Raw genomic sequence first — 19,610 nt, 5'->3', positions numbered from 1 at the left:
GTAGCTGCAAAGGAGCAATGGGAGCTTGAAGGTGATGGCGGAGGAAGGAAGGAAACTTAGGTGTCGATTTGATTCTGGCCATAGTTCGCCCGCATGCACAGCTTCTTTGGAAATTGCGTATTTGGCCAACTCTGCATTTCACCTTCCAAATATTGCGCCGCAAACGACTGGTTGGAGCCCTGCCTGCAAAGAGAACCACCGAGTTCCCCATAAACAGTTTCCGATAGGGCTTTGTTTTCTTAGCTGTTAGTTACACGTACTATGCAGCTATGTTTTTACCAAACAAAAAACCCAAAAAAGAATCAAGCTACACTGAGAAAAATGATAATAAAGTGTAGCATTTTAAAAATCAAGAAACCCAATAGCTTACTATTTCCCTGTGCTGTTAAATAAAATTGGAGGAACTCCAGTAAATGATGAGGGTGGGGTGAGATTGCAGTGCCATTAATGCACTCCTAACACCAGGGGTTGAATTTTTGAAATAGGAGTGGTGTGCTATATACCCAAAAATGTTCCTAGAATAAGCACCCAGTAAGAAGACCCATAACAAAAGCTGATGCCGGTAAAAATTTAATAAAGGAAATGAGCACACTGAAAAAGCCATTCATCTGTGGGTCTTATCCATTGCCTTTCTTCATTGCTAATATAAAAGTAAGGCCTTTGATTGGTAAAATCTCCTGTTGCATTCCAGAAGACTATTAATTCCATACCTGAATATTAACTCCCTTCCTTTTTTGGAGCTAACTTTCACAACCATATTAATAGTTATTAACTGGAACTGCTGAACCTTGTTAGGTTCAACTTACATTTCCCAACCCACTTGTAAAATGCTATGTCTCTCACCACCTTACAGTTCTCAAAAAATATAAACATGGGAAATAGCTCAATGTGTTTCATGTGTACCCTTGGCATCATCAAGAAAAGTGTGGAAACAAGACTTATTTTCTGAGTTGGACCTCCACTCCTTTAAATGAATATTGCCAAGTACAGAACTGACTAGAATGGCAAGGAACAGAAATTATGTACTGGTCCTTAGAATGTGCTATGCAACCAATTTTGTGGTTATACAGCAGTACTACTGGCACACAAAAGACACAAAGCCCTGAAATAAGATTTGTAAAATAGCTGATAAATAGAAAGCCTGGCCAATTGCCATGGCATGACCTATAATTAAGATGGCCATAGTTACTGATGTTAACTACAGATTTGGGACCATACTAATACTAATACTAATACTAATACTAATACTGACCTATTAGCATTAGTCTGCCAAAAATCTAAAAGCCTCTAACAAAATGTAGTGAGGGTTCCAGTTACTCCTTGATTTCTATGGGCAGCTCTCACTTCTATTACTGGGAACATTTAAAAGTATATTCTCAGTGTGAACTGGGACATGGCCTATCCAGACAATGAGGTGGCTCTTTCTACTTTTTAAATTAAGTTTTTATTTCTCTGGCCCCCTTTTGCAACCACTCCTTTCCATTCCCCACTGATCTGGTTTTCATGTGGGTTTTTTTGGCTGTCACATTTTGTGAGCAGCTCATATTGGACTGGATAGCTCAGTTGGTTAGTGTGATGCTGATACTGCCAAAGTTGCAGGTTTGATTCCCCATATGGGACAGCTGCATATTCCTGCATCACTAGATGACCCTCAGGTCCCTTCCAACTCTACAACTCTATGATTCTAAGACTAAGCAGCACTATTACTATGGCCAAGTAGAATGAACATTGGCCTTCAAGTCAAGAATTATATATTTTTTAATGAGCCAATGTATTTTTTAAAAAATGATGTGTTTTTAACACTGCACACTGCCCTGTTATTTCACAATATGGCAGAATAGACATACTTTTATCATTATCCTTCTGATTTGTGGCAATGTCTACCTTTTGTGGCAATATCTACCTTTGGTTTGTGGCAATATCTACCTTTTACAAATAGTGTCATACCTCGGGTTACAGACACTTCAGGTTGTGCGTTTTTGGGTTGCGCACCGCGGAACGGGTTACTTCCGGGTTTCAGCGCTCATGCATGTGCAGAAACACTAAATTGCACTTTGCGCATGTGCAGAAGTGGTGAATCGTGACCCGCACGTGTGCGCAGACGCGGCGCTGCGGGTTGCGAATGTGCCTCCCGCACGGATCACGTTCGCAACCCGAGCGTCACTGTACTGTATCTGTGCTGGGCTGAACTCAGTGCACCTATATATTAGTTGTGCCCTCTTCTAAATAAGTTTGTATTTTGTAAAGGATTCTTTATTGGTTTTCATAACCATATACCAAAACTTTACAGAAAAAAAGCTCCAACAAATTCCCTCCCCCTCTTTCTCACCAGCAAGTCGGTAAGTATTATTGTCTTTATTTTGGGTCTTCTTTTGGTATTTTGTCAGCAGTACAAAATATGCCTGTTTGTATATTTTTAAGATGTAGGATTAGATGTAGGTTTTCTCAACAAAGTAGCTTCACAAGTTGTCATTTTTGCCACAAAACATGCAATTGAGAAAAACACCTTCAGATTTATTTTATTAACAAAGTTTTTTTCTTTTCTTTTACAGTGTTTTCAAGAAAATGCAGAAGTCTTGTTTTTCTGCTTTGGCAACTTCTGTGCAGAACACATCATCTGGCAGGAATACCAGTTTTTCTAAGGAGATATAATTGGGCTGTTTTGGATCATATTGTGCTCTTCCAATGAATTTAAGAAACATGTGTCTTTCTTTGATTCGCAGCAGCTTTGAATTAAAAACCTGAAATGAAAACAAGATCAATGCTAATGACGGAAACTGCCAAGACTGCCCTCCTATGTACACTTACTTGCTAGGTAAGACATACTGAAAACAGTAGGACTAACCTGTTAGCTCAAACCTGCTCACATTTACTATGTGGCATTTAAGGCTAACAATCATATCTGCAAATCGATCCCATTCTACAATATATTAACCTAGGCCTTTCCATCACACAGTTGGTAGACTACAGAACTTTCCCTTCAATACAGTTCCCAGTTTTCAAACTTCTTCTTATGACTGCAGTTAACTAGGTAGCATCCAAGAGTCTCACCTGGGGAAAATGAACCATCATGCTGTGGGGAATGCCCATGACATTGTGCACGTAGTCAAAGATCTCTGTTAGCTTCCTTTTGCTTATACCTAGATTCTTGGGGATTCTGTGTGCAATATGCCGAATTTCATTCTTACTAAAACCAAGTTCTAGCTCATACACCTGAAAAAGAGTGATTGCGATGAAGTCAGCTGATGTAGTTTAAAACACATCAGGAAAGAGGGAAATATGTTGACAAGTGATGAGACACAGGAGAGACACTTCTTTTTATTGTATTGTAGGTTGAAAACTTGCAATAAAATTTCAGGTAAAAAAAGGAGAGGCACTTCTGTAGAAACCTGGAAGCTGCCCTTGCAACTTATAAAGCAAGCAAGCAAGCAAGCAAGCAAGCATGAAGCCTCCATCACATTTGTGCAAACTGTCAGGCATGAAGTATTGTCCATAGCCTCATACTTATGAGGCCACCACAATTCTTTTCCATAAAGCCTGAAGTCCTCTTTTGTACTAGAGGAACACACATAACTACTAAATTATATTGGAAGTCTAAAATTGCCATTTTTACTCACGAAAAAGTTCTAATGATCCCTGCTTCTGCCTAAGTCTTTCAAATGCCATTTTGTCATTTGTCTCTTCAAAAACCTGAATAAAATGGCACAAGGAGTTTTGGGGGATACTTTGATGACCCTTAGGATCTCATGTCACATAAGGTGAAGGAGTAACGCTGAACTGACTGATGCCTCCTCATTCCACTGATTAATGCTGTCTGTCATCAAGAGACACACTAACTGAATCAGAGTTCCAGTGCTTGAACAAAGGAACCAGTGGCAACCCTTCTCTAGGATTCCAGCATCCACTTTGACAACGTTTTTAAGCAGTAGATTATAAGACCAAGTTATTATTCACGCTACATTTTGCTACCTGACAAGTGTTAAGTAGTCCTGCTGCCTGTGCAACCCTATTTAGGCTGCTGTACTTCTTATATTTCCTGTTACATCTCTTAAAGCTTTTCTAAGAGCTGAAATGGCTAACTACTCTTAAGATACTATCCTAACTTACCTTCAGATTTTCTTTAATAGGTTCAAGACTGCCAGTCAGTAACCTTGGAAGACGAGTTACTACATCTCTGGTCTGTATTTTAAATACAAGGAAGGAAAAAATAATAATAAGTAAAGTAATGTGTATTAGATAATATCTGCTTAAGATAAAATAAATCTGTATTTGCATTTCTTTACCGGACATTTTTTAAACAGCACTGATTTATTCTACTTGAAAAGGTGTACATTTTCCACTGGGTGAGCAAAAGGCCCTCAATATGTGGCATTTTTCCTGCACATGTGGCATTTTTCCTGCACAATAATGTGTGAAGAGACTTATTTATTCTAATATGATTACAGTCAAACCTCTACTTAAGTCCACCTCCGCTTGCGTTCATTTCGCCCAACATCCGCAGCAAACCTTGAAGTATCTTGCAGGGTTGCCGCCATTTGCACATGTGCAGGAACGGCGATCGCCATTTGCCAATGCGCAGAGGGGGTGATCGCTGTTCACACTTTTGCAGAAGTGGGCAATTGCCACCCACACCTGCGCACAACGGTGCCTCTCCCAGCGACCCGTTTCGACCTCTGGACAGACCTCCGGAATGGATTATGGTTGCAGGTAGCTTCCACTGTACATGCAATCTTGGGCAGGTCACTATTGGAGCAATGCTATCCACCTCTCCGCTGAAGTAAGCCCCACTCTTCAGTAGGACATGTGTACAGTATTTCAGCCTGTGTCTCAGGATCAATGAATATAAGACTATCTTTCCTTCATGTATATACTGTAGGGTTGCTTCAGGGGTCGCAAAGTGCCCACTTCACAGCCAGAGGGAGCAGAAGGTAAGCCCTGCTGTGCTTGGTAGAAGTCTTTTTTTCTTTTCTTTTCTTTTCTTTTGTTTCATGGTCTCTGACCAAGGATAAACTGAAAGATCACCTAAGCCAGTGACGCCACTAATTAATGGAAGCCCAAATTAAGGAACAGATCCAGCCTGGGTGACTCTTTACACAGAGTTTCACCCTTCATGCTGCCTGGAAAAATGTATCCTGAGCATCCAGCCACCACAGGGAAAGGCTTGAGTGGGGTGGAAGGAGTGCTAGTGTGTTCAGACAGCTTCCCTAAGGCTGGCTCCACTCGCCTAAAAGCCTCAGCTCTGTAAGCAGAAACTCCAAAGCTACTTTATGGCGTTCTGTTTGGGATTGTTTGGTTTTTGGCTCTGCCCAGTCTTGTTTGGGTTGCTGCTGACCGCCTTGTTGACCGTCTTGTTGACTGTTTGCGTTGTGGGTGGGGTATGGCAGCTTTAGGGAACATCAGGTTTCTCCTCTTTAACTAGCCACAGAAGATCCCAGCACCCTCTCAACATTCTGAGGTCCTGGGGCTACTTTTGAGATACGTTCTACCGCAGGCCAGCCACATACGCTGCACCCATGATAAGTGTGTGTATTTGACAAAACAATTTCAAAAAGGCTTTCATAGGACAAGTTCTCAACATATTGTGTAGCTCAGGCATGGCCAAACTCGGCCCTCCAGATGTTTTAGGACTACAACTCCCATCATCCCTAGCTAACAGGACCAGTGGTCAGGGATGATGGGAATTGTAGTCCCAAAACACCTGGAGGGCCAAGTTTGGCCATGCCTGGTGTAGCTGAACCTCCATTCTGTGACCTTGTTGACTGAAATTCCAAGTCAATTATTTATCTGTTAGCATAGGCATTATTCCATGTAAAATTAGTATTTCAGGATAACTAGCAATGAACTTGTAATGGGTGTTCCTCAAATATTTGCATGAACTAATTTGAACTGTCCGCACAAGGTTGTATACTTTATATATGGTTCTAAGAAGATAATAGTATTTTAGAAGCAGTATTTTAGGTCCCAGTAATGCGAGAGATATTAGCTACCTGCTTGTAGAGTTTGTTTAGTTATTTTAACAATAGGCCCTCTCCCCCAATCACCATGACCCAAGTGAAAACAGAAGGCACCTTTTGTGAATTGAGTCCAAGTTCTTTTTGGAAGAAACCCAGCCTATTATCCAGTCTTTCCACAGAAAAGAGGAGTAAATATGGAGCCCCTGAGACCATCTGTGCAATTGCTTCCTTGCTGAATTTTTTTGATGTTAGATAAGCTACCCTGGAAGAGAGAAAGATCCAAATTAAAATGAAGGAAATAAGAAAGGCCATCATTTATCCAGCTCTGCCAGTTCCTCAGCAGTATGTTTCAAAATGACGGATGTTTTAATAATATTAACAAGCAAAGCTGCCAAGAAGAAGGGTGGAAAAGTCTGCAGGTATGACAAAAGCAAAATACCGTGATTTCCAATTAACGGCAAAGAAAATAAACACTCTTGGTGCAAAATATTTTACGCCTGGATTAATTTAATGATTTCCAGCTGTATTTAAACAAAAATTATGTCAAGACCAGCCCATCATCTTACTATCCAAAATGGCTTGCACTGAAAGAAATGTCCACTTTCACAATCAAAACTGGCAATTTAATGAAGGTGATCTGATGAACTAAAGGGCATCTTTAGAAGAAGAAAAAAGTAATCACAGGAACAATCCTAAACATCTACATCCTACACCGACATACAGGTGAAGGAGAGAAGCAAATCAGGTTAGCTGCCACTACTGCCAATGCTGCCTGCTAAAGACTAGGCCCTTAAAGGCTATGATATGCCTATTTAATCGGAAGGATATAATCCTAGGTTCCCTACCACAGTATACTCCTCTTAGCCATGTCTTTTTGTTTCCACTGAGAAGGTGAAGGGAGCTGAATGGAACTAGTTGTACGTTGTGAAATTCTCCCTGTAACCGGGGAGAAGGGGAGCCACAGAGGCAAGATAATCTGAGCTGAGTGGCAGAACATCTGCCTTGAACACAGAAGGTCCCAATTTCAACCCCTAGTACATCCAGGTCGAGCTGGGAGAGACTGCCTATCTGAAACCCTGGAGAGCTGCTGCCAGTCAGTACTGACAATACTGAGACCAAGATGGATAAATGGTCTGACTCAGTTATAAGGCAGCTTCCTATGTTCCTATGACTTGTTCCATCCGACCAGCAGGGGGCAACCTTTTGCAGATGAAGGGCCACATTGCCTTATGGGAAACCTTCTGCAGGCTGTGCATCAGTGGTGGGAAAGGCCAGAGGCAAAAAGTGAATGCAGCAATCCATGCAACTCTTACTTGTGTATAGTAGGGTACATGATAGCTCAGTTGGTAGAGCATGAAACTCTTCATCTCAGGGCCGTGGGTTCAAGCCCCATGTTGGGCAAATGATTCCTGCATTGCAGGGGGTTGGAATAGACGACCCTTGTGGTCTTTACAATTCTAGCATTCTACGGTTATATAGTAGGCTACTTTCCAGCGATCTAAAAATCAGTGGTTTGCATTTACAACTGCTGCCTCTTCATTCAGGCAAGCAAGAAATATTCCACAGTTCAAAGACACATTCCAAGCAGGGCAAAATCACTCCATGAAGAAACAGTGAGGAATGTGTCCTATGGAGAATCCTGAGGGCCAGATATAGAGAGCTCTGGAGGGCACAACCAGCCCCTAGGCCTGAGGGCCTCCCCCCCCCGGCCTCAAACCATCTTAACATTATGCTCAGATTGTGAGCCCCTTTATGGACAGAGACAGAAATATTGGCAAAATGTATATTAGGTACCCTTACCCCATGGAATAGTGGGATACAAACCAAATCAAATAAAGTAACACCTATTAATTTAAGGGGTTTATTTCAGATAGGACAGAGCTACATATTTAAGAAATTTATACCCTGCTTTTCTCCGAATGTCTCAAAGCAGCTTACAAAAGATGCAGAATAAAGCATACAATATCTCATTGGTGGCTCAGTCACAACACTAGGAAGCCTGTGCACATCTAACTAGGAGCACAGGGTCTAGAGACATACACTGAGTTAGGCAATGCTAAACAAATTATTTTCAGTGTAGTCTACCAGCTGTTGCTTCAGCCCAGGTTTATAAAATACCACATCCTGCTTCTATTGCATCAGCTTATGCTGCCACTACAGGAAGATACAAAACATTTGCATACTACTGCATTTGCATCTAAAAAGCTATCTGAGTTTAGGCAAACATCATTTAGGGTCTGTTATCACAGGAGCAAGAAAGGTGCCTTTTGAAACCCTGGCACGATGGCTGTTGCCAGTACATGAAGATAATACTGAGGTAGATGGACCAATGGTATGAGCTGGTACAAGGCAAATTCCTCTGATCCTAATTTTAACTATTAATTTGGTAGGTAACAGATATGAACACATTTTGCAGCAGCACCAGTACAACTGCACACTAGATTTTAAACCTGCTGAGATGCCCCAAATGCCTAAACCCAGCCAATTTTGAATCCTTTTTTTCCTGTTAATTGCATTCTATGTTCTGGAGAGGTATGTAGGAACTACAACAAAACAGAGCATTGTGGAGTGCTCCTCTTCAAGGTTCCACCCACCATTGTCTTCTTTAGATATACTCCATTATATTCCCCTGACTCCTCTCCCTTCAACAGTCACCTAACATTTTATGGCCACTAAGCAGAGTAGACTCATTCCTTAGTAGGGCCTTTTCAGAGTTTCCCACCCCCGTTTTTCCTCATCCTTGAATAATTTTTCTTCTTCTGCAGATCTTGGGGTTCACCCAAGCCTGTAAACACTTGTGTCATGCACAGGTATGGTACTCTTTTGGCTACATAAAGATGCACACTTGAAAAATGCTTCATGATTAGTGTACATATTTATGAAGAGATCGTATTGATGCCTCATTCTTGAGAGCCATCATTTCACTGCTCCAGACTGTCTGAGTAAGTTATTGTGTGAGGCTTATGCTGGGTCAATACAATTACTCAACCTGTCTGGTACATAAAGCTTTTTATTGCTCAGCTTTGCATTCTTTCTCTGAAGCGGATACTGGCAATTGCAAAAATGACACTTTCACTTTAGACAAATAAGTCTATGCTCCTGTTCATTCTGTTTTAACTGCATTATGTTTAGGATGAAAGGACGTGGGTGGCGCTGTGGTCTAAACCACAGAGCCTAGGGCTTGCTGATCAGAAGGTTGGCGGTTCGAATCCCTGCGATGGGGTGAGCTCCTGTTGCTCGGTTCCAGCTCCTGCCAACCTAGCAGTTCAAAAGCACATCAAAGTGCAAGTAGATAAATAGGTACCACTCCGGCGGGAAGGTAAACAGCGTTTCCGTGCGCTGCTCTAGTTTGCCAGAAGTGGCTTAGTCATGCTGGCCACACGACCCGGAAGCTGTCTGCGGACAAACGCCGGCTCCCTCGGCCTGTAAAGCGAGATGAGCGCCGCAACTCCAGAGTTGTCCGCGACTGGACTTAACGGTCAGGGGTCCCTTTACCTTTACCTATGTTTAGGATGTACTGCCTTAATAGGCTGAAATCTTCTGTTCATCAGACTGAACAGTGTGGGTGTCTTTCAACCAGAACAGTCAATTAATAACAAGCCTTCAAGAGGAAGGGTGAGACAGGAGGAATGCATTTCTAACCAACTTCCTACTTTCCCCATTTATTTTCTACCACTCCACCCTGCCCAACAGCCTCTGGGAATAATTCCAATGACAAAGAATGTTTGAATTTTAATTCCACTCCCACAACACTATTTTTTGTGTAGCTGCCCCTACACCTAGGTTCATATTTACGACACAAGATTAATTCTAATCCTCCTTACTTGAGAAAGCTGTCCTTTAGCTTAGCTGGTGTCTACATAAAGCTAAGCTGTTCTGACAACTGCCATGTTCAGAAGAATGTCTGGAACAAAATTCTGCAGTTATGATTCTAAATACTTTGCTATTTCTGCTGAAAACAGACCAAGTATCTCCCACGCCCAGCTTCAGAAAATGTCCCAATGAAAGCAAAACCTATGTATGAAAAAGGTTTGCTCATTTTGGGACTCCATTTGGAAATAATCATTTTCAATAATGGAGTCTGACCACCTTCTGGATAGCATAATCAGCATCTGCTGACGCTGAACACTTGAAATTGTGGAATAGGATCACCAGCAATCCTTCCCCTACTACAACATTTGAGTGAGAAGGACAGCTTAAGCAGACTGTACAAAATCCCTAAAGCAAAGTAACATATTTCAGGCATACACACACATGAAATATATGAATATTTCAGGCATGTGGATAGATGAGAGATGATAGATAGATGAGAGAGAACAAGACAACAGATTGATGAATACAGAAGTCATTTTACCTTGTCTTTAGATCTTCCACTTCTTCTCTGAAAATATAGGGATTTCTTGTGATAAATGGCCCAAGCTGCTTATCTTCCAAGCCAACATCCTTGAGAAACAGGATGATGTTTTTTATATCTTTTTCAAAGTCCAACTTGAGAAGTAGCTGGCCTGCAGCTGAACGTTTTTCCACTTTGGACAAATCAACTCCTGTAGCACATTCAAACATAAATTTAGTGGGATGCTTAATGAAAAATTCTGGATTTCTAATAGTGTAAGAATGTACAAGTTCACGCAAAGCGTTTTTAATGCTTTTTTATGGTATGTAGCAATGTTATCTAGTGCTGCCAAAAGGAGCTATGATACAGCAGCTATGTACTACTGAGGATAATGGCAGAATGGACTCAAAGGCTGCCCTCAAGTTTTTACTTACTGGGGTTTTAAAATCTGCAACAAACAATCATATAATTGTGGACTGATTGAATGGGTTGGTTTCACTCTCTAGAACAATTCTCTGTGGCTCTCCATAAGTTGTTGGACTATAATTTCCATCATTCTCGACTACTGGCCATGCTGGCTGGAGCTGATGGGATTTGGAGTCCCCGCCTGGAGAGCCTTGCATTTCTCAACCCTGTTCCAGATGAAGCCATTCAGAAAAATGCTGTCATAGGCATCTTGCAATTCAACATAGTACTTTTGCAAACCTGAAGCTGCAAATCTTACGGTCCACGTAGCTAAAATGAAGCCGTTCTAAGCAAGTTCTCATTTTTCACCGATTCCTCACAGTTCACACCGACCTGCTTCCTGCCCTTGAAAAACGTGAAAGATGCTTTTGCAGTGCTTTGCATTTTCCTATCCGCACTATACCCTTCTTGCTTTGTGGTCTATATTTTTGAATACAGGGATAGCCAACATGGTCCTTCGACCGCAACTGCCCAAGCACTATGGTCAGTGATGATGGGAGCTGCAGGTTCAACATCTGAAGGGCACGGCTACCTCTGCTCTATACATTCTGCTGCTATCATGCTGTGCATGCAAAACCATTTTTTGCCCTTTTACTGTATCAAAAGCAAATAATGACTTTGTATGCACAGCATCAGGAAGAGAAGGCTGAAGAGTCTTTAGCATATCTTGAAGAACCTGCCTGGTACAGCTATGCTTACCTAAAAGCACCAGCTTCTGCAGTGTTTCTGAATGATCGACATAATCTTGAAGCGTGAACGATTCAAAAGGAAGTGGTGGCTCAGACCTGATCTGAAGAGCCTCATCTTCCGAAACTTCCTCAAAAGGGGATGAAGGCAAAGTGTCTTCTAATCCTGAAGGTCATTAAGGAAAAAGAACCATTGAGAAAACAACAGATGTAACATTTTCTCTCTCCCTCTGTGTGCGGCGTTTACCTTCACAGAGGCCAGGGGGAATACAATTCCACTAATTCAGGGAAGGGAAATTTCACAATTTAAATTTAGAACCAGAGTGATCATCAGCTTCTGCTATGCAGAAAAAATGAGCATAAGAACAGAAAATAGACACTGAACTGGGGATGGATTAAGTTAAGTTACTGTCACCTTATTTCATTATTGTGGATGATTCACAAATGTTCACTGATCCTATTGTTCCTGTTTGTCTGACTTTCAACAGCAACTGAGATATTACTGTTCAAAGCAACGGAAGAGTAACAACAGCAGGTGGAGTCCTGGAGGCAGACAATGCATAGTTATTGAGGAGTCCTATCCTATGTATTCCAAACAGGGATGGGTGTATCTGCCATTTTCAATTTCTCTCAGTTTCTCGTTTTCCAATCTTGTTATGTACAATTATGCCTAATTATACACATTTCTGCAAAGGAATGCTGCCTAATATAACATTATTTTCTCTTATATAAACATTTATACACACTTTGCCCTAGAATATGCATTTCTGTACACATTATTTGACAGGAGAACTGCATTTCAAAATTTAGAGAAGGACGGTGTGAGGAAGGACTGTGTTTTGGTTCATGTATTGTTTCAGAAAGTACAAATTAATTTTGTTCACCTAAATGCGAATTGAATCAAATTCCGCCCCCTCCCATCCCTAATTCTAGAAGGGTAGCAGACTATAATTTAAAGGTGAACATTTAGAATGCTGGTGTGCAAGGGACAAAAATCACAGGGACTTCATTGTTCTCTTGTTGTGCTGCCATGACCTAAGCCATAGCTGGCTTAGAATTACATTTCAAACCTGGGCCCATGGTTTGTCTCTCTCCAAACAGGCCATAAGCCATAAACCAGGATTTGGATGCAAAGCTAAGCCAAACCATGGCTTAACTCCCAGCAGTGCAGGAAGAACTGAGCCCTTAAAGAGTTCACTTACAAACAATAATTTGGAAACACAATCCAATAATTCCAAGCCTCTTTACAAGCAAGCAAGCAATGCACAAGAAATGAGGTTAAAAATCTAAATTTTAGATATGGTGTTAGGAGGGTCACAACTTTCATACATATTTTATTCGTTACATACCTTCTTCATGCAATGCTTCGGTGTACGAACTGGGTATTATTTCAGTTTCTGGTCTGTTAACTAAGGATGAATTATTATCTGGACTCTGATTCAGTTCAGTGCTTGAACTACAGAATTGTACATGGTTATCAAAAAGTACAGTCTTAGAGTTCTTTAACACTAGTTGACATGAGCATCTATAAGGACAAAACAATGGCAATCCGGATTGTTGAAGAGGAAGTGTCCATGTTTTGACAGCTTGTTTTCTTAGCTGTTTTGCACTATTCACAATACTGTTTTTCTTTAGCAAGGGGCAACATCTGGATATCTGTCGAGTCAATGAAGCCATCTTAGTCAATATTCTGTCAAAATTGAGAAAGAAAATGGTCAAGGAAACATTCAAACCAATTTTGTATGCATAAAAGTTTACACAGGAACAATTAATGAATTCGGTTAAGATTTAAGCAGAACTGAAGTGCATTCAGTACCAAAAGTATTATTTTACTATGTCTACCATATAGCAAAGGTCTAAAGCATCCATCCCCAAACTGCTGCCCTCCAGATGTTGGACTACGAGTTCCATCATCCCTAAGCATTAGTCATACCGCCTGTGACTGATGGGAGATGTAGTCTAAAACATCTGCAGCATATCAAGCTAGAGAAAGCTGATATAAAGCAATATAATATTACCGTCATGCTGCATAAGTGTAGAGCAGCAATACTTTCTTGAAGATGTTTTTGGAATACTCCAACAATCTCTGAGTCCTACACAGCAGCAGGGGTCCCACTGCCAATTCTAGAGCTTCCTGGCTGTCCGACTCCCATCTTCTTGCTGTCACTACCCATTTCCCTGTCCTTTCTCAGCAACAATAGGAAGGAAAAGGAATAGCGACAGCAGCCTCCACTCACTCACCCTCCATTCCTCTGGGTACAGATCAGCTCCAGAGCGGATGGGAGGCAGCGGCAAGCAAGCGGATACTGGCAGGAGGACATGGATCCATTCAAGAAAAAGTGCCCACTGAGGACATGTGTACCTTTAGAATTTGCCCAAACCTCCCCGCACAGAACCCCTGGAACACTGCTATACCACAGAACATAAAACAGAAGAAAATGTTAGCTTAAAATACCACAATTTTACATTATTTCAGGTTTGTATATCTCCCCGTGGGGAGTAAGAATTGACTTCAGTAGTCAAGCAAGGACACAGACACACTCTCTCTCTGGCTTGTTTATGTGCCACAAATAAATTATGAACTCTGGTACATTTAGGCTGGCTGGCTAAGATGACTTTCTGCCTGGGGACTGCCAAAAAGAGAAGACTGCTTCCATCATAAGTCCCATCTGCACAGCCCCACTCCACAATCTCGGATTCACAAGTATTGTGAGGGTGGTTAAACTGGCTGGAGAGGACTGGAAAAGTTGCACGAGGATTGTGCCAAGAGCTGCTCCCTGGTATGGTATCAGGGAAGAACATGGAAAATGCTGTCTCAAAAAATCCCTAGATTTGGTTGTGATATTAATTTGAGTGTCTTTTTGTAAACTGCTGTAAGTGACTCTTGGGGTTCCAAAGAGGGGCACAACTAATCTACGTAGATAACTGCTTGCGTCAGAATTGCAGCTTTAACTTCTATGTAAATATGGACAGAATTGAGCTACACATATCCTGTTGTGCTCAACGGCCCTTGCTCTCAAGGCAGTGTGCACAGGATCCCACCTTCATTCTCCCAGCACACTGCTACATAGCCTCAAGCAGTTTATCAGGAGAAGGGCCTTAGCTCAATGGTAGAACCTGGCATGCAAAAGGCCCTAATTTCAATCCGTTGCATTCTTCAGGTGGAGCTGGGAGAGTATAGACCAGCTGCTCTCAACCTTGAGTCCCCAGATATTGTTGGGGCTATTATCTCATGCAGATGCCTAGAGACAGATAGGTGGACTGCATGTCCACAGCAGTGACCAAAGGAGAAATGACTGCTGGGAGGAGTGCAGAGAGAAGAAACTCCATGGTGTATTTGAAACCGGATGCCTTCATCTGCCCAAGCTGCAATAAAATATGTCTCTCCCATATTGGTCTGGCGCTGTACCTCTGGAACTGTTTGACTTTACCCTGATGGCGCACTCTTCCATTATCTCTCAAGACTAAATTTCAACAACCAACTAAATTTCAACAACAACAATTTTATTATTTATACCCCGTCCATCTGGCTGGGTTTCCCCAGCCATTCTGGGCAGCTTACAGAATATATAAACCATAATAAAGCATCAAACATAAAAAAAACTTCCCAATACAGGGCTGCCTTCAGATGTCTTCTAAAAGCTGTATGATATGATAGCTCAGTTGATAGATCATGAGACTCAGTCTCAGGGTCGTGGGTTCGACTCTGAGGCTAGGAGAAACATTCCTGCATTGGGGGGGGGGGTGTGTGGATATGTGTGTGGACAAGATGACCCTCAAGGTCCCTTCCAGCTCTGCAATTCCTTGATACCATTCCCATCATCCCTGACTCCTAGGTCCTGCTAGCTAGGGGATGATAGAAGTTGTAGTCCAACCACCTCTGGGAACCCAAAGTTGAGAAAGGCTGATGTAGACAATACTGAGCTAAATGGACCCAGCAACCTGACTCTATATAGGGCAGGTTCCCACGTTTCTAGTTGCAAACCCCACTGAACCCAGAGACCGGGCTTTACTTCCGAGCGGAGCATGCAAACTGATTGGGGCAGAGAACCGAATCGAGATGAACCGAATCAAGTGGCCCTTCGGGGACGCAACAATAGAAGCCGCCGTTCCAAAGGGGATTCCTCGAGGGGAAGATGAACTCGCACCGGCGCCGAGTCCGCAGGGTCCAGCCCCTCGCCCTCCCCGAGGCCCGGCTCTGACAAAGCCTTCTCCGTATCGAGACCTAAGCGAGACGTTTACCTGGCGTCCCGCCGGCGCCGGGTTGCCCCTGTTAGGAAAGTCCCCGGCTCGCCTCAGCCATGCAGGCCCTCGCCTGCCCCGGACTCGCTGCGGCGGTGGCGCTTCCCGCTCGGGCGAAGGCCTCTGACGCGCGGGAAGGAGGCGAGGCTCCCCAGCCGGCTCCTCCCCGCGGCCTGCGGCGGCCCAGCAAGGCCCGTCCCTCCGTCGCGCCTCCTCTCCCCCCGCGTCCCCTCCTGGGGCCGCCGCGGCGCCGCTGCAGCAGCCTGGCCAGCCGCCCAGCGCGCTCCCTGCCGTCTTTCCACCCCGCGCCGGCTCCTTCGGCCGCGGTCGGGCTGAGGCGGCGGGAGCGGGGCGCCCCCGCGGTGGCCGCCGGCGAGGCGAGGAGGAGGCGGAGGAGGAGGCGGAGGCGGCCGCCGGTCGGCGAGGCGATGGCGTCGTACATGGGCAGCCGGACCCTCAGCAAGGACGACGTGAACTACCGGCTTCACTTCCGCATGATCAACGAGCAGCAAGTGGAGGACATCACGCTGGAGTTCTTCTACCGGCCGCACACCATCACCCTGCTCAGCTTCACCATCCTCAGCCTCATGGCCTTCGCCTTCACCAGGTGGGAGAAAAGGGTTGGCGGGCGGGCAGCGCTGTGGGGAGCCGTGTTGCCCCGAGAGGAGAAGCTCGCTTGGGGGAGAAGAAGAAGAAGAGGAGGAGCCCCCCTGGGGCAAAGTAGGGGCTGCGGTGGGTGGGGATGGCGACGGTCAGCCCTGCTGAGGCGGAGAAGGGCTTGGTCCGGTTCACCACCCGAATGAGGAAATCTCTCACGAGTCCTTATGTTCCTCCAGGGAAGAAAGATGGGCTGCGGGCGCCATCGGTTCTTCCTATGCACGTTTACCGAGATGTAAGTTCCACGAAAAACCCTCAAAAAATTAGGCAAGCCCCCCCCCCTTTATCTGAGAAAACACAGAATCGCAAAAAAGTACCCTTTTTCTGATGAATTTGCAAACGTGTCAAAATCAATGGAAGCAGCAGAAATTCGTTTTCCTTATTTTCCCGGTGTTTATTTGCTTACTTATTCCCCCCATCGATCAACAGTAATGGATTCTGAAAGGTATTTAAATAGGTAGCATATTCATTCATAAATGTAAATTCGTTCATTTCCCCAGATGCATCAACCCAATTGATGGATTCAAAAAGGTATGGAAGATGAATTTGTTTATAAAAAAGAATTCATTCATTGGTTTCCCCAGTATACCCAATGATCAACAACCAGCCAATCAAATTGAACAAAATACAAATTGTTCCCCCCCCCCAGTAAACTCAGTTGATGTAATCCTTAACAGAATAAAAATGAAAACTTTAATTCCTGCTAGCGTAATATATTCCTGTGTATAGAATCAGCGTTACCAGTTGCAGACTTCAATGAAATCCCTAATCCCTAAAAGTAAAGCTTTTTATGTATACAGTTAACTTGTTTGCAGTTTTTATTTATATTTATTTGTATTTATTTATCTTTATAAGCCAGCGAGCGTGAGCAACAAATGCTATTCAGAACAACAGCCAGCTCCAAAAGATCTGCACACCAAATGACCAGAACACACACAACATAATTGGGCAACCCCGGTCCACAGAATTTATCCCAACAAAGCACTATAAACCACCTCCAATAATGCTAAAACTAAGGCATCTGAATGCAATTATGAATTAGGATGCAGAAATCCTGCTAATGGTCCACTGCATGAAGCATGTTAAAATCAAATTAAGGGCCCATCAATAAGTCCTATGTATAGAAGACCAAGAAACCCCGGCACAATGAGTCTCTGCAGACAAAGCTGGGAAGGCAAACATAGAAAACTAATGTGTTCCTATGCCTTGCTGTTGGGCTCTTCTAAGCACTAAGGAAGGAAAGCAAGGAAGCTTACAGGCCAAAGCAGCTGATTCACGTTCCAACACTTTCCATGGGGTGCGAGCTCTTCAGCGACAATGTAGCACATGTGGAGATGCCACTGCAAAGAGGAGGGAGGCTGAGGAAATCAATGCTGGTTAGAGGGGCATTACTTGTGGCCCCATTGGGGTAACTGTGGTCCCTGGGGGTCTGCAGCCCACAGGTTGGGAACCATGGCTCTAGTAGACTAGGCAAGAAAGGCCTGAGAGTGAAATATGTGGAGCAGAATCAGAATGCCAAGCTAGGCATAAGAAAAATCCTTCTAACTGGCCAGCTATCTAGAAGTTCATTTAGATTCATACGTTGTTGGACATGGTAATTTAATGTATGCTCCCTTTATGTAACTTTGCAAATATGCTGGGATAGGTTTAGTAAACAGAGAACCTTCTGAAGTTTTCATTCCCCACCCTGTTCTTGTCAAAGTATGCTTCTAGCAATTACTTCCCTCTCAAATTCATAAAGCTACTCATGGGAAAGAGGTTTGTTTTTTAAGTATCTTACAGCACTAGCTGGCAGGTGTTTTGAATTGTTTCCCTAGGGCAAAGTACATCTGATACACTTCTTACAAAAGTATTGGTCACTTACTGAGCTGTCGGGCTTTCTGGATAATTTATAACTCTTCATTTATTTAATTTGAGGTGGTTTTAGGGCCCTTTCAATTTCACAAAGTTCCTACATGGAGTTGCCTTTCATATTAGAATTAGTGTCAAACTGCAGCATGTAGACCATAGCACATAAGAGTTTTCCATCTCTTTATGTAGCTTTGTGTGCCAGTGGATCGCTGTCACCAATCACAGTTTCATACTATACATAATGCAGTGAAAAAGCCATGAATGCGTGTGATCTGTGCGTACACCTTTTGTACTAGTTTCAGGGCTGCTATACTATGCTAAAATGTGATGAAGTGACTATAAATAGTAGGCATCAGTTTGCAGGAGAGATGGGAGATGCTAATTAAGAACGCTAATCGATGTGCATTGCCCATATAGCACCTTTCTGAAAATAGTTGAGCTGAACTGCTTCAAAAAACAACAACACAGGAGGATGTATAGACACAACTTTCAGTGCATGGTTGCGTTATGTTGGTGTAGTTCGTTTCAATGAAGCATAAGTTTAAGAAGATGAGTACCTCATCAGGGTACATTATAAGTACTGGTGATATACAGAGACTCTTTCCATGAGTCTGGCTAAGACCAGCAGCTAATTGGCTCCTCTAGTCCTGGGTTGCAAACACACATTTAAAGCACATTATCCGCCCCGCCCCCCAAATCCTGGGGACTGTAGGGTCATGGGAATTTGAGGAATGAGCTAGAGTTCCCAGGATTCTTTGGAAGAATGTGTGTTTTAAATGTATGGTGTATATACAACTCTAGAGTGTCTGTCAACTCCACAACTATTTTATGTGGCTTTTATAAAGAGATGATACTGTGAGCCCCTCTTCCCTGGCCCGGCTGGGACCAGCTGCATTTATTTAATTATAAAAACTATTTATATAATGCTGTATCATAAAAAATAGCAAAGTGTTTACAACAGTATCTTTACACAATAAAACCACGCAAAAATTTGAATTTGGAGACCGTCTATTTACTATTACAGGAATATATATTTTCTTAATTGCCTGCATAAGCTTGCTGACATAGAAAACTTCTCAGCAGGCATTTAAAGGTTAAAACAGAAGGCACCTGCTGAAGCTCTATTGGCAGAGGATTCCACAGGAATTAGCCGGCTTGGTTATTGTTGCTGTCAGATGAATCTTGCCAACTTGGGGGACCAGTGATGCTCCTGCAGATGATCTCAGTGATCAAGCTGGAGATGTAAGGGTTCAGGTTTCTTCCCTCACACAACTACCTCATTTATTCGCTTATTCCTTCCTCTCCCTTGCTGCCCTTTCCCTTTTGAAATTTCTTTAAATGCCTGTTGCTTTTCTCTGGGGGGAAAAATTCAAACCTCCTTCAGAATGTTGTTGAAGGCAATTCTAGTGATATCCTTTTATG

General features: G+C 43.0%; 2 protein-coding genes across 3 annotated transcripts in view; one reads left to right on the top strand and one right to left on the bottom strand.

Annotated features, from left to right (window-relative positions):
* Window positions 1–2,493: 2,493 nt before the first annotated feature.
* Window positions 2,494–15,818, bottom strand: MTERF3 (mitochondrial transcription termination factor 3). Of its 2 annotated transcripts, none has more exons than XM_081013876.1 (8): window positions 15,681–15,818; window positions 12,788–13,128; window positions 11,452–11,604; window positions 10,309–10,498; window positions 6,069–6,216; window positions 4,108–4,179; window positions 3,052–3,213; window positions 2,494–2,741 (listed from the first exon to the last, which is right to left on the bottom strand). In XM_081013876.1, exons 2-8 carry the CDS (start codon window positions 13,113–13,115, stop codon window positions 2,547–2,549), a joined length of 1,248 nt encoding a protein of 415 aa, XP_080870002.1. In that variant the 5' UTR covers window positions 13,116–13,128; window positions 15,681–15,818; the 3' UTR covers window positions 2,494–2,546. The 2 variants fall into 2 exon arrangements, with proteins under 2 accessions (XP_080870002.1, XP_080870001.1); XM_081013875.1 differs by lacking the exon at window positions 15,681–15,818 and adding an exon at window positions 13,680–14,065.
* A 229-nt stretch (window positions 15,819–16,047) lies between these two features.
* PTDSS1 (phosphatidylserine synthase 1) overlaps window positions 16,048–19,610 on the top strand; it is a 38,221-nt gene continuing 34,658 nt past the window's right edge. The window contains exon 1 of the mRNA XM_081013867.1: window positions 16,048–16,287. Coding sequence (XP_080869993.1) covers window positions 16,109–16,287 — 179 coding nt within the window. The 5' untranslated portion in view covers window positions 16,048–16,108. The remainder of the gene's footprint in view (window positions 16,288–19,610) is intronic.

The sequence above is a fragment of the Podarcis pityusensis genome (assembly GCF_964106645.2).
Source record: "Podarcis pityusensis genome assembly, chromosome: 7".
Taxonomy (NCBI): Eukaryota; Metazoa; Chordata; class Lepidosauria; order Squamata; family Lacertidae; genus Podarcis; species Podarcis pityusensis.
Note: the sequence above shows the minus strand (reverse complement) of the source record. Positions and strands in the feature narration are given on the sequence as shown.

Excerpts from the sequence above, each read along its gene's own strand:
- MTERF3 (XM_081013875.1), bottom strand. The coding sequence starts at position 13,759 with ATGTCCTCCTGCCAGTATCCGCTTGCTTGCCGCTGCCTCCCATCCGCT. Across the intron at positions 13,129-13,679 it reads TGTACCCAGAGGAATGGAGG|AATATTGACTAAGATGGCTT; the intron begins GTGAGTGAGTGG and ends CAATTTTGACAG. Across the intron at positions 2,742-3,051 it reads TGATGGTTCATTTTCCCCAG|GTTTTTAATTCAAAGCTGCT; the intron begins GTGAGACTCTTG and ends TTTTCATTTCAG.